The 14,550-nt window shown below is 45.3% G+C and overlaps 1 protein-coding gene across 4 annotated transcripts in view; it reads right to left on the bottom strand.

Annotated features, from left to right (window-relative positions):
* RUNX2 (RUNX family transcription factor 2) overlaps positions 1-14,550 on the bottom strand; it is a 224,007-nt gene that overhangs the window by 125,945 nt on the left and 83,512 nt on the right. For 2 of the 4 annotated variants that reach the window (XM_068960610.1, XM_068960611.1), the window contains exon 2: positions 5,932-6,287. In XM_068960610.1, coding sequence (XP_068816711.1) covers positions 5,932-6,287 — 356 coding nt within the window. Of the gene's footprint in view, positions 1-5,931; positions 6,304-14,550 lie in introns of those variants that run through there. The other 2 variants (XM_068960612.1, XM_068960613.1) reach the window with 2 other exon arrangements.

Below are 14,550 nucleotides of genomic sequence, written 5' to 3'. Positions count from 1 at the left end.
GGCTGGTGAAATTTCCAGAAAAAAAGTGAAGAAATCTGCCCCAATATAAAGATTTTTTTTAGAGCTCTGGGACATTATTATTTTACTGCATATTTTTAATATAATGGATTTTTTTTTTAGTTAGAAGAAAAGGAAAATTGATTCAATATGGGAAAATATGAAAGAAAAGATCCCTAAGAGTGAAATACATAAATCCACTTTTCTTTGCTTAAGCAATATAATAATAGCCATATTAAATAATGGTATGTTTTATGTATCACATTTAATAACAAAACAAATAGGTCATCACAAATTGTGTGAGTCTTCTATGAGGCTTACAACTTGGCCTGGAAAAAAAAATGCTAACTAACAAGATATAGTGATAACTTTTCCTGTTTTGGCTGAATTCTATTTTAGTAGCTAAATCTATTTGTTTTTTTTTTTGTTTTTTTTGTTTTTTTTCTGCTATTCACTCTACCACATCAGATTGACTAATGTTTTTCTGAGGAAAAAAAGGGAGATACAGAGAATATATTTGATTTTATATCAATCAGAAGTGTAATTATATGTTTGAGGGTTTAAAAAAAAAAAAAAAAGAAGTAGATCTCTGAAGCTAAAAAGTTTCCCTTGGAGATTCTCAACTGTGTTTATCTAAAAGAAAACCAAAAGAATCAAGAAATTTTTACACATTTCATCTGCACCAAACCCAAGCAATACAAAACATTTTAAGGGGTAGAAAGCACTCAAAAATCACCTTTTAACTAGTTAGTTTAGCACTCAAAATTTTGTTTCCACATCACCCAATACAAAAGTTCTGTTCTGCAAAGAATAATTTGTGATTAAACTTTAACAGTTACTTTTCTAGGTGCTTTTCAAATATAAAATCTACCAATTCAAGAAACTTCATGGGGAAGAGGGAAGTAATTTTGTGTCCTGACATTTCAGAACAGAGAAAGAAGTTCCTTTATTTTGCGCACCTCACGATAACAAGCATTTAAATCACATGATATAGAGCTTGTGAAAAATAAAGTAAAAGGATATTTAACTCTAAAAATGCTATTGAAAATTTTTATGAGGGTTCCTCTGACTACATCTGTGAGCTCCTCTGAAAGAGGAGCAATGGAGAATTAACTCAGGCCCTTAAAATTGTTTTTGCGGTCTTATTATATGGAAATTTAAATTGCTTATGACATTTCCATAGATAGAAGTCAAGTCTTCTATCTTGACCAGTATCACTTGGGCACATTGTACTTGCAGCAAAATTGAAATATAATTATTTTTCAAGATAGAATCTGACCAAATCTATCTTTGGAATAAAAAGAAAGGTAAGGGAGTAATTGCAAAAAAGAAAAGTTTTATTCCTATGGTAATTATGTAAAGATAACTTTAAATAAACTATCACAAAGTTTCACAAATATTAGTTACTTTTAGACTCTAACCTAGAACTTAGAAAAACTTGATTGAACTGTACAGAAAAGAGTAAATGTAGTATAAAATAACATTTCTTAATTTTTATACTATATGTCAGAGAAATTTGATGGGCATTATTTCAGTTTAAGCCAGAAATTCATGAGCCATGTATCAAGCTGACTTAGAGCATCTAACAATGGATATTCTGGAATTCTAAAAAGATAAAAACAGCAATCCCAAAGGGGCAAAAATAATGAATGACATTTTACCATGCCTGTTTTCAAATATAAGTTTTTTTAATTTTTTATTTATTTTCCATCTAAAACTATTTGTTTCCATTATCCTACCAGTAAGTTTTATATTTACTCAATCCTAAAATTTTGAATTTTAAATAATTTGTCTTGCATCTAAAGGCATAACACAAAAATAAGTCTGTCTTCAAACAACTTGAGATCTATTATGATGTACATAGTTTTGCACAGCAACTCAGAGTAGGTTTAGCAAAGTTTTAACAGGCTTAATAAGCTGTTTTCTTTCTTTAGGTATAATTACATTAAAAAGACACAAACATAAAATAAGATCGCTAATTATGTAAGGAAAATACAACTCACTATGTCAACTAGGTATTAGCTACATACTTGCTTATGAAGAGAAAAATGGCCAATGATGTTGAAAAAATTATTTTCAAATAGAAATTGCTCCATCATTTTGAAGCCCTACTTGTGACAAATACTGAAAGGTATTATTAAACATGCAGAATTAACTATGAGCAATAGATCATATATCGAAAAATGTGTTTTCTTTCTTTAACACTGCCAGAAAAACATATGATCCTGGTAAATATACAGACCAGTGTTCACTAACTTAAAGCAGTGCAATAGTCTTACTATTACTTTTAACTTTAAAACACACATCTGGACTTAAAATTTCTGCATAGTGTTTCAGCTTGAAGCTATTTAAAGCAACTGAGCTACGAACCCTGAACACCAAGCTTCAGGATGAAAATGCGGACAGACTCCTAACTTACATGGGTGCTACTGGCTACAGGGCTAACACATTCTCCCCACTATTTCTACCTGACTATTAACTACTGCAATGGATTTGCATATCGCTTTCTCATCACTGCAACTACCCAAGACAGAAAGGGCCTGGGATCCTCTAATAGTATGCCTTAACTATTTTAAGCTTTCAGTGACATACACCTGAAAGAAACGTTAAAAATATTTATTTCCATTTCCTTGACACCTGGGAGGACTGAACATTTCAAAACTGCAGAACTTTGTTAGAAATATAATGCTAATAAACAACTTGGTATAGTTTAAAGCATACACGTTGTTTCTGCACTTTTACATGTCAGTGTATTAAGTACTCTCGTATAATTCCAAAACAAGATCAGATGAACAACGCTAGTACATGACATGTCTTAATGCAATACACTACCAATATCATTTTGAAGCACTGTTTTAAGTTAACATATCAAAACACAGTCTACTGAATTCATTTCTGATCTTCTACTTTGTAGAGCTCAGTGTCACAGGCATAAAATATGGGCTCAATAAATATTATATTGATTTGAATACCAGACTTCTCAACAATTAAGTTCTACATTAAATATATTTACCTGTCTGCTATCTACCCAACAACACTATAATTTACTTTGTACATAGCTCTGAATATGATAGCCAAATTGCTGTCACCACTTTTAAAACTGAGACTTCTTCATATTACTTCTTCTTTGCAGATGTATTTGATTATGTCGCAAGAGTCTAGAAAGTCTACCGCTCACAGGCTTTTATCTCCAAAGTAAGGTAAAAAGAGGTTGATTTTACTAACATTCAGATGAAAACAAACAAACAAAAATATTGTCAAAATCTGGATGTTCTAAGTATCTACACATCTATTTTCAGTAGAGACAAAACTTCTATACTGAGTGGATGTCAGCTGTCCACCACTATTTGAATTTTGTTAAACACAAGTTTAGGGAGGTGGGAAAACATGAAAGTCAAGATTTACATTAATTCAATTTATCTTTCAGCTAATACAAATTGAAACATTCGATTCAATATGGCCATGTGTTATCTATGGTTTTGTTTACTGGTTAAAAGTAAAATTACTCTATAATTAAAAATAAGTATGATGAATAACAGAGAAAGCAATTTATTTTCAAAATATTTTTAAAAGGGTGGTAATGAGAAAACCTAAAGGTAGCCAAAACATCTGAGAACAGCTCAAACTAAATTGCATTCTATCTTTATGCCAAAAAGAGCCTTTCTAGTCAAAGTATTAATGCTCAGAATCAATTCAGCACCATAAATGCAAGAGTATAGTTCAAGACATTTATACCTTAAAACCATGTTTAGCAAAACTAATGGAATGCAGAATACCAAACATCTAGAGCCTTAATTTTTTTCACATCCTGACTTCTGGCATTTTACATATATAATATCTATTTATTTTTATTATTTGCTGTTTTCATCCAGGGCTTTTTGTTTGTGTTTTGAGGGGATTTGGGGAGGAGGGAGGTAGGTGGAAACAAATTTCCACTCTCACATAAGGCTAATTAGAAAATTCTGGACTCTTGGACGATGAATTGTAAAAGATATCTCTCACATGAAAATCCACATTTCTACGATTCACCTATATTCTGAGCTTTCCATATTTCAAGGAAGGAACGCTTAACCTACAAAATGGGTGGTTTGTAAATGGGACGGTTAAAACACACACACGTTTCTTGAGCCAACTGCAAAATGAAACTTGCCTCAGAATGCAACATCCCCTTTCCATAATAATTCATTCTGATTCCTGCTCTGATAGAAGACCTAGCGAGATAACCAGCTCTAATTGACCTGGACTCCTCTTTCGTTCCACCCCACCCACACACGGAATCTGAATTGGTGCGTGGCGCAGGGGGGTGGTCAACAACAGGGAACTGCCACTGGCCCGTGGGAGTTTGGCCCCAGGGTCCACAAGGGAGGAACTGGCGGGATTCCTCCCTCCCCCCTTCACCCCACCCCAAGGCCTGGCTTACCCTGCTCTCCATAATCCCAGAACCCAGGGGACCCAGGCCCACCTTCGCGGGTTCAGAGGCTAGACTGGACCGGAAGCATCTTTCTGCGAGCCCTCTCCTCCGCGTCTGGCTCATCGCCCCCTCCATCCCAAGCGCCTAATCCCTCGAGGAGGAAGGGCCTGGGTACCCCGTCTCTCCAGCAACCCGGGGCGCTCTGCGAGGGGGCGAGGGCTGCCGGGCACGGGGGGACCCCAATTGCATCACAGAGAGACTCCGGACCCTCAACCTGCCGAGCCGCTGCCCGCGACTCCGGCTGCTGACATCCGCCCTCAAACTAACGGGCCAGGCGGACCGAGGAGGCCGCCGCAGGACGCGCGGGGGATGCTCTCCAGCCTGGGGGGGGGGGGGGGGGTCACTGCCTCGGCGCCCAGGTCGCGGACCCGAGCCTCCCACGACCTTTCAGACGCGGGAGGGACCTCTGGGGTCTGAGTCCTTAAAAGAAAGAATAAGGCAAATCTCACAGTGTCACCTCAGTTTTCAAGGAGGGCGAGCCGAAGGCATTTCGCAGGTTTCCCTTCAGCCTCGCGGCGCGGCGAGCCCCCGCCCCCTCCACTAGCCCGCGCCGCCTCGCACTCGAGGGTCTGGCTCCCGGGACTCCGGGGCTCCCCCGCCTCCGGGCGCGCGGCGACCCCGGCGGCCCCGCCTTCCTCTGCAGCGGGAGTCGGCGAGGGTCTGCAGGCTGAGGACGCCCCCGTCCCGCCTTCCCATCCCTTGCTCCCCGAGTCCCTAAATCTGCCCGGACCCTCTTGGACACCCGTAATGCGGCCCACACGCCGCCGCCAGCAACCGGCACCCGGCGCCCCGCCCCGGGCGCGAACGCCCGGCGCCGGCACCCCACTAACACTGGCCCCCGAGCCCGGGAGGGGCCGGGACAGCCAAGGCGCAAGCCGGTCAGAGAATGGGGCGCCGAGACGGGAGGAGGGCGTTTGGGAGGGAGGGGAGGAGAGGGTAGGAGCCCGCGGAATCCCGAGGAGGGGCGGCGCGGCGGCCCGCAGTCGGGTTCAGCCGGGATGCCGGGGACCGGGGCGCGGGAGTCTCAGGGGAGAACGCCGGGGATCCTCGCCCCGGAGGAGTGGGGGGCGGGGTGGAGCTCGTCCCGGCCGCGGCTCCGAGAGTGGGCACCGGGGGATTCCTGTGGGAGGGGAGAGCGGCTCAGAGGAGTGGGTCGGGACTTTGGCCGGGAGGCTCGAGGGGTGATGAACGGATAGAGGGGACACGGGCGGAGGTGGTGGCTTCGGGCACAAGTGGGAGAGGGAAGGATCTGTGCGGGACCACTAACGCGGCGAGCCCAGCTGGGGGATCCCGAGGAAAAGGGCCAGACGGGGATCCCTCAGGTCGGAGCCACCGAGGTACGAGCCTTGGAGGCCTCCCGGGTCGGGACCCGGGCCCCCGCGGGCTCGGAGACGCCTGCGGGCAGGTCCGGCGGCGCCGAGCCGGGGGCGGGGGTGGGGAGGGGGGCAGCCGCAGTTTCTTACCTTGAAGGCCACGGGCAGGGTCTTGTTGCAGCGCCAGTGCGAGGGCAGCACGGAGCACAGGAAGTTGGGGCTGTCGGTGCGGACGAGTTCGGCCGGGTGGTCAGCGATGATCTCCACCATGGTGCGGTTGTCGTGCGGCGGCCGCAACCGGGGCACCGCGGCCGCCGCTGCCGCCGCCGCCGCCGCCGCCGCCGCCGCCGCTGCCTCCTGCTGTTGCTGCTGCTGTTGCTGCTGCTGCTGTTGTTGCTGCTGCTGTTGTTGCTGCTGCTGCGCAGCCACCACCGGGCTCACGTCGCTCATCTTGCCGGGCTGCAGGCTGCTGGAGGGGGGGCTGAAGCGCCGGCTGGTGCTCGGATCTACGGGAATACGCATCACAACAGCCACAAGTTAGCGAAGTGGCCGGGGGAGGGGGAGGAGGGTGGAAATGAGGGGCGAGGAGGAGGAAATTGGGGGGGTGGAGGCGAGACGGGGGAAAGGGGGCTGGAGGTGATGGGGCTGAGGAGGTGAGAAATCAAGTTCGATGAAGCCGACTGCCGGGCGGAGTCTGACGGGAGCCAGCGGCGGCGTTGCGGAGCAATCGGCTTGGCGGTTGGGGAGACCCGAGAGGCGCAGGTCTTGATGGAGCCTTTGGAACACCCGGGGTGGCAGCTGCGAACGAGCACCGGGACGTGTCTGGCCCGGGCAGGCGGGAGGCTTCAGTCTGCAACAACTTGGAGTGGGGCCCCCTGGGGCACCGCGTCCTGGGTGCGCTGGCGCCCCCTCCCAGTTCGAGTCCGGCGGTGGAGCCCAGTGGGTTCAGCAGTCCAGCCCCGAGGCCAGGATCGCCGCGCGCTGCCCGCCACCGCCGCTCCGCGCCGCGCGCAGCTACCCGGCTGCAGGCGTCCGCGCCGCCGCCCGCCCGCCCGCGCCGCTGCCGCCGCCGCCGCCGCCTCCTCCGCGGCGGCCGCCGCTCCCCCCGCGCCGGCTGCGCACTCAGATTCCTCCCGCGGCGGCTGCCAGCCCGGCTCCCCGGTCCGGCTCTTTCCTTTCCCTTCTCCTCTTCTCGCCCTCTCACCGCCACCTCCTCGCATCCACTCCCTCCTGCTTTTTGCAAAGCTCCCCTGACCCTCGCGCTTCGAGGTGCCAGGAGGTAAGTCGCGGGCAGCGGATCTCGGGGCAACGGATCTCGAGGCTACGAATCGCAGCCGCTGCCGCCGCCCGCCGGCCGCGAGAAGGAGCCCCCGGGACGCCGCGCGCAGCTTCGGAAGCCGAGAGAGGCGGCCCCGGGCTAGCGGGATCTCGCCGGGTCGCGTCTTCTTGCTTCTCGCCCTCTCCTCGCAGGACAAGGAACCCCCTTCTTGGTCCAGGGAGATTGAAGCTGAGATGCCAGAGAGCCGCTGGCTGATCTGACTGTCGTTATTTTTCGTTTTAACTTCAGGAGAGGAGGAAGGAAAATTCTTGAGCGTCTGTGCTGACTTCTCAGCACTCTTCACCCTTCCCCCACCCTACCCCCCCCACCTCTGCCGGAGCGGCTCCCTAGGGAAAAAAAAGATTTTGCAGGGTTTGGGTGTGTTTCTTTTTCTTTTTTTTTTTTCACTTAAGTGACACAAAAATTTGGGATGGAGGGGACACTTGTCAAAATAGTTTTAGAAACTCAAGTGGGTGTTGGACACTTTTTCCTTCTATATTCAAACTAGCCGTTCCTAGAGAACAAGGATGAGTTTTTTTAAGCACTGGAAAACTGTCAGCTTGATGATTAAAATAAGTTGCAAAAACCCTCGCTGGGGGAAAACCCCAGCAGTTTTCCATGAATTTCAAACTTTTATTGTCTATTCTGCATCTAAAACTAGGTCTAAGGTCTTAATTTCTCCCCCACCACTCCCGGGGGAAAAAAATTAAAAGTACAAAATAAAATATTCAAAATGTTTCAATGGCTATTTATTTATGTATTTATTTCCCAATGTGGGTTTAAAAAGCGACTTTGGATCCCCCCAAAAGTTGTGGTCGAGAGGATGAAGGAGCGCAGAAAAAAAGCAGCAGTTTTACCTAAAATGTGGTTTTTGGAGGCTGGGATTTCTAATGATTAGGTTTTTGTGGTTTATATAGACACGACTCTGGCTAAGGCGATCATTACGCTGATGAGAGTCAGAAGCACGTGGGTGTCTCCGACCAGCCTCAAACTCTGAGCCTTCAAAACAAATAAAACAATGTGCGGCGCCCGCAGAAGCCGGGAAATCCGCTTGAGGCTATTGCACCCCTAAGAAGGGGGCACCGGGCTGTTTCCCCTCCTCTAACTGTACTTCTAAGTTCCTGGCTGTCAATCTCCTTTAAACCTCTCAAAGCTTGAAAACGTGTCTGTAAGAATCATCCGTTGCCAACGTTTCAAAGATGCCTAACAGGGTAACTGACACTACACAGTAATAAGCGACCTTGTAAAAGAAATGAAAAGTTACAGTGCCTCCTCTTCGGAGTATTCAGGAAGATAGTTGAGTCATCACTCATTCTCAACCCCCTCCATCTTATTTAAACCAATTCACATACCCATTAATCGGCGTTTTTATTGCTCTGCGCAAACGCCTCTCTCACCCTGGTAGCGACCTGCCACGACCCTCCCTCCTGGTTTTTAAAACATCGCTTCCACGCGCCCAGCCGGCGATTGGGGGGGTCTGCGTCTTTGAAAGGGCCTGGAAGAGAGAGCGTGGGGGCCGCGGCAGAGGGGACCCGGTGCCTGTCCAGGACTCTGGAGCCTATTTCAAGAGCAAGATGAACATCAAGGGCTTCAGTTGCCTGCTCGGGGACCACTAAAGAGATGCCCTCTAAAAAGATGCTCCTTCAACTAAGGGGCTTCCAACCGTGGGAGCGGAGGCGGGGGCGGGGATGGCTAGGCTAGGCGAGCTCCCTCACGGGGGTAAGGTGGGGTTGAAGGGACACTGCTCCGTCTTTCCTCTTTGGGGCTTATTTTTACCTTCCCTTTCCCCATCGACAACTCCACGCCTCCCTCGTCCGACTTCTCCTTCCCCAATTTTCTCTCCGCTTTCCCGCCTCTCCTTCCCAAACCCCCGCAGACTGGAGCCTAGCCGCTGCGCCCCTGCGTGACTCATTCTGCATCACCTGCTAGGACACCCCCCTGCCCAACCTACTCCTCGGGATGAGAGAACCCACTTATCCCTACGGACTTGATGCGCAGCGAGGAACGGTGCTGTCTCCGGCGCGTGCGATTTTTAATTATCTTTTCTGTCACAGGGGAGAGCTCTAACCCTGGGCACCACCGCGCCACCGGCGCGCACGAGGGTCGGGTCTTCCCCAGCCGCAAGCAGCGGACCAGCAAAGGGAAGCCAGGCTTACCCTTCAAAAAGACAGAAGAGAGACCAGACTGCTTGCATTAATTTTCTACCTTATTCCCCCCACTCTTGCCTCCACTTAGTCACATGCACTGGGGCACACACGCTCACACATCCCCACGCCGACACAGAAAGACAGACACTACTCATACACAAGGCTTTTTTTTCTTTTTCTTCTTCTTTTTTTTTTTTTTTTTTTGCCTTTCAGCGGGACAGTTTTATTTTGGGCACGTTGTACCTCAGTCTATCAAAGATCTCTGATTTGGTTTGTTGTCTTTTTTTAATGTGTAGGGGCTGCAAAGGAAGAGAGAAGTTACCGGAAGCTGATTATTTCTGTGGTCAAGGGAGATAAAATTTCAGTAACTATTAATACCACAGTCGGTGTTATGCCGCCTTCTCTGGGGTTGTCCTTCTCCCTGGAAATCCGTAGAACCAGTGACTACCAGAAAATGTGGTGACACTAAGTAACAGTCAGTATTTCGAATATGGGCGACCAGACGGGTTCTTTTTTGAATAAGAACTTCTAGACCAGTTGAACTTAAGTAACTATTTTGGGGGCTTTTCCTCTTTCCTCATTGCTGTTTTGTTTTACTTAGTGGATAGCAAAATATGCAGGCCTGAATGTTTGGGTGCTTTGACTGGGGATTTTAAGGGTGATTTAATCAATGTTGAATTATTTATTTTAATTAATCATATCCGGTAATTCAGCTTTATAGCCTGTCCTTGGACATCCTCCCTTCTTTTCACATTTCAGTGGAGCTAATATAAGCAACTCTTGGAAGTTACTAGTCTTGGATCCCTTAAAATATCCTACAGTTATTTATAATGTGGAAATGAAATTTTCCACTGAATACCCTAACAACGTTTCAGGTGTCTGGCACAGCGGATTTTCAGTCTCCTTTCAAAAATATCCTCTTGCTGAACATTCACACTTTCAACTAGAGCTGACTGAGCCTGGAACTGATGATGTCTTGGCTCAGAGAGTTATTCTTAAAGGAAGAAAACATTTTTACAGACCCCTAAACTGAACCTCTCCTGGTAATAGTAGGCACAGAGGGAAACTGTGAAATTTTACATGTGTGTATTTTGTGCTATAGTTTGCATGAGCTCACTCTTGGGCTTAATTTTTTTTTTTCTACCTCAAAATGTTCAGAAGAAATCACCCACTAGGTTCCTCTCCAGAAATATGCCTCTCTTCTGTTGTATGTTATGGCATTTAAAAACACACACACATTTTCTGAACATGTAGCTATTCCAGAAAATACAGGCATAATTTTCCCCTCCATCTCCTTTAACATTTAATATAACTGTTTAGTAACAACATCTGGAAATCCTGACTTTCCAGACAAAGAAAATGAGATATGAAACAGTCAAGTTACTTATCTAGTCAAAGAACTGAGTTCTCAAAACCAAGACCAGAAGCCGTGCTTCTTTCATTCAGGTTTTCTCTTCTAATTGCTAAATCATTTTATATATACTTTTTCTTGATAAAAAGTGAAAAAGCCACTGTAAAATCGTAAACTAGTTTTCAGTGGGTCAGTTGATGAAGTGGGACAACCTTTCAGACATGCAGTGAAAAATCATGACATACTGATGATTGCTAAAGTTTTGAATGGTTGGATGGGAAAACCTTATAAACAGAACCATCTTTACAGAGTTTTCCTTTGGACTGTGAGAATGAAATTCACTCAGCTCTTGTAGAAGTAGCACTGCCACTAGGCCAAGAATTGTCACATTACAGTCCATAGGCCAAACCTGGCCCAAAGCCTATTTTTGTACAATCCACAAGTTAAGGATGGTTTTTGAATTTTCAGATAGAAAACAATTTGGAGAAGAATAATACTCGTGACATATGAATCTGATATAAATTCAAATTTCAGTGTCCACAGCTCTATTCATACAATTGTGTAGTTATGGAAAGGACTACGTGGCCTGCAAAGCCTAAAATATTTAATATCTGTTTTGTTTTGTTTTTACAGAGAAAATTTGCCAATCCCTGCCCTGAGAAGGATACAGCACCAGAAAGGAGTAAGCTACTTTTCTGTATAAAATGTTAGTTAGACTAATATTTTTCACTTAATCATTTTGGATGTGCCAAAACAGAGAATGAGGAGTTAATAATTTTTCCCTAGCTGTTTAAGCACCCTTGTCTAGCACACCTGTATATGTCGGCATCTTCAGCTATCCTTCATAGTGGGAGTACATTAACTGCATAGATGAGCAAGCAAGGGGTAAAGAAATGTACATGTCATTTGAACATGAAAAAAAATACATAAGGCTTGCATAGGTTTATTCCATCTGTTCTACAAACAATTACACAAGAAACATAAATGAGCTTACCAAGAATTTTCTGCTTTACTAGATTTTCACAGGGCCCGAAATGCAGGAAACCCTGGTTCAATTCCTGGGTCGGGAAGTTCCCCTGGAGAAGGGATAGGCTACCCACGCCAGTATTCTTGGGTTTCCCTGGTGGCTCAGATGATAAAGAATCTGCCCGCAATGCGGGAGACCTGAGTTCAATCCCTGGGTTGGGAAGATACCCAGTCCAGTATTCTTGCCTGGAGAATCCCCATGGACAGAGGAGCCTGGTGGGCTACAGTCCATGGGGTAGCAAAGAGTCAGATGCAACTAAGCACAGCACGTTTATACTTTTAAGACAGTTAGCTTCATAACTTATGTGATCCCAAAGCTTTCTGACTTTTTTAATTTGAATTTTTATACAGTTCAATACTGTCTGATTTGTTGTAAACTCACTCAGTTTTTCCCTTTGTCAATGAACCTATAAAAATTTGCATGGCTGTAACAAGAGATGAAGTGTTTTGTAGTTGGGGGGCTTAGCATCGTAAACTTTTCCTTGTTGCTCCAGTTAGCATTCCCATGGGCCATTTTCAGGCATTTATAAGAGAGTGCAGCATTGTCATAAAAAGGCTTACGCTTGCCATGTGATCTTCCACATTTTTGGAGCACCTGCCTAATTGTATGCCAGGAGCGACACGGACTAGAGCGGTACATGTTATGTTTGACAAAAAGATCAGCTTCCTAAATGACACCCTCTCTACCTGAGGTGACAACATAATTTGTAAGAAGAATCTCATTTATTACCTAGAAGTCAGAGAAATAAAACTTACTTTCTTAAATCAGCCCTTTGGTATTTTGATGTTGGCAATTGTCCTGTGTCAGTGGCAGTGATCGCCAAGAAGTAGTGGAAAATTATATGTAAAACCTTATAAAAGTCTGTGATGAAGCACCTAAAAACACCCTAAAATAAGGTTTCCCATAGTAATCTATTTCTTTATTGATGTGCTTGCATTTTACCTTCTGGACACCAAGGCATGCTGCTATCCAACTCTAATCCCACTGCCTACAATTCTGAAGTTTCACTCTAGATTTTGGAATGGTAGCCTGAACTATTTGTCCCCTCTCTCCAACTTTCCATCAGGGTAAGAAATATAAATCCTAACAGTCTTAGTCCGTATAAAGAAGTACAAAATCAGCCTTTGCACAGTCCGAGAAATTTGAATTCCCAACAAGAAAGTCAAGAAAAATAGAAGAGGAAAAAAGAACAGAATAGAAATAATCCAACTTGGTTTTCTTAGCTGCAGTCCTAGGGGATGCCAGTTCTGGGTCACCATCCTAATTATTTTTTTTCCTCTTTATTTCATACCCAGAAACTCTTTCTCCAGTGTTTTCCCCCAGGAGTTCCTGAACTAGACTTTTCGCAGAAAAAGTACTTTCTTTTTCCCATCTAGCCATGATCAACACTCGATGATTCTTTACTTTTGTTTCATTTCACATGATTCCCCTAAATTATCCTGTTGTTGTTGTTGTTGTTGTTGTTGTGTGTGTGTGTGTGTGTGTGTGTGTGTATGTGTTTCAGTTGCTCAGTCGTGTCTGACTCTTTGAGACCCTGTGGACTGTAGCCTGCCAGGCTTCTCTGTCCTTGGAATTCTCCATGGCAGGAATGCTGGAGTGGGTTGCCATTTCCTTCTTCAGGGGATCTTCCCGACCCAGGGATTGAACCCAGGTCTCCTGCATTGCATGTGGATGCCTTAAGGTCTAAGCCACCATGGAAGCCGTTGGGTGAGATCTGTTCATCACACTCCTATAAGTCACAGTTTTTCTCTAGATCATTTTTCTTCCCTGAGGGTGCCAATAATCAACGTATTGCCTCTCAGGTCCAAAGTCAACTTTTTTACCTGCTCTGTGAAAATGGATCTGGGCCCTTTAAATATTTCTTCTTACCCACTGGCATCACCGTTTTGTCAGTAGGGGGCACTGGAGAAACATTACAGAGGGAAATGGTTTTGCTTCCTGGTTCTCTCATGCTCAACAGAGCAGATTGCCGCAACCCAGCAAGTGTAGCTTCTTCAGCTCACAGCCCCTGCGATACACAGTTCCCCAGGGCTCAGCTGCTCTAGCAAAGTTGGTTTCTCCAGTACCAGGCTCCTGTTGTGCACAACCAGCTGCCAGCAGCACCCAGCATTTTCTCCCAGCATCCTCCCAACTTTGTTTTGTAATGGCATGCCTGTGGCAAGACATGTACTTGGAAACAGCTTTCCCTAGCACCCTAGAAGGTAGATTTCTAGCAAATTCCACCAGTGCAACTTCTGTGCCCCATAGTGAGTCAAGGCTGCGCTCTCCCAATGAGATCGGTATCTCAGGAGGTGGGGAGGGGCGACTCTTTCTTGGTTACCCTATTTCAGTCCTGAGGGTAGTGGATGCTCTTCTTCCTATAGTCTTAAGAATTCTCTTGACTTCTTCCTAGCCAATTTCTTGTGACTCCAATCCATTGTTATAGTCAATAATTCCTTATAGTAAACTTTCCCTTGTTCAAAATACTATGTGAACATAATTTAAAAGAGCTTATTGCAAAATACAAAATATTTGAATTTCTTAAAAAGTGCTTTGTGGTCTTGTTTTCCTCAATTTTTCCAGACTGATAGAGTAGGGATTACATTTTCTATCCTCCAAAATGTACTTGTTCACAGTGGTTTCTATTTTGGGTCACTTCATTTGAGTCATTATAAGATGAGCATTTCCAACATTACATTACATTACATCTATTTAATTTATCTCTACCCAAGAGGTATGATAAGTCTACATTTAGAAGACATTAGGAATTCCCTGGTGATCCGAGGGTTAGGATTTGGCTCTTTCACTGCTGGGGCCAAGTTCATTCCCTGGTTGGGGAACTAAGATCCTGCAAGCTGCACAGAGAGGCAAAAAAAAAAAAGACGTATATTTTTAAGAGATGGCAAAAAAAAAAAAAAAAGATGTATATTTTTAAGAGAAGGTATGG

Source organism: Capricornis sumatraensis, chromosome 22, assembly GCF_032405125.1.
Source record: "Capricornis sumatraensis isolate serow.1 chromosome 22, serow.2, whole genome shotgun sequence".
In the NCBI taxonomy this organism is placed as follows: domain Eukaryota; kingdom Metazoa; phylum Chordata; class Mammalia; order Artiodactyla; family Bovidae; genus Capricornis; species Capricornis sumatraensis.
Note: the sequence above shows the minus strand (reverse complement) of the source record. Positions and strands in the feature narration are given on the sequence as shown.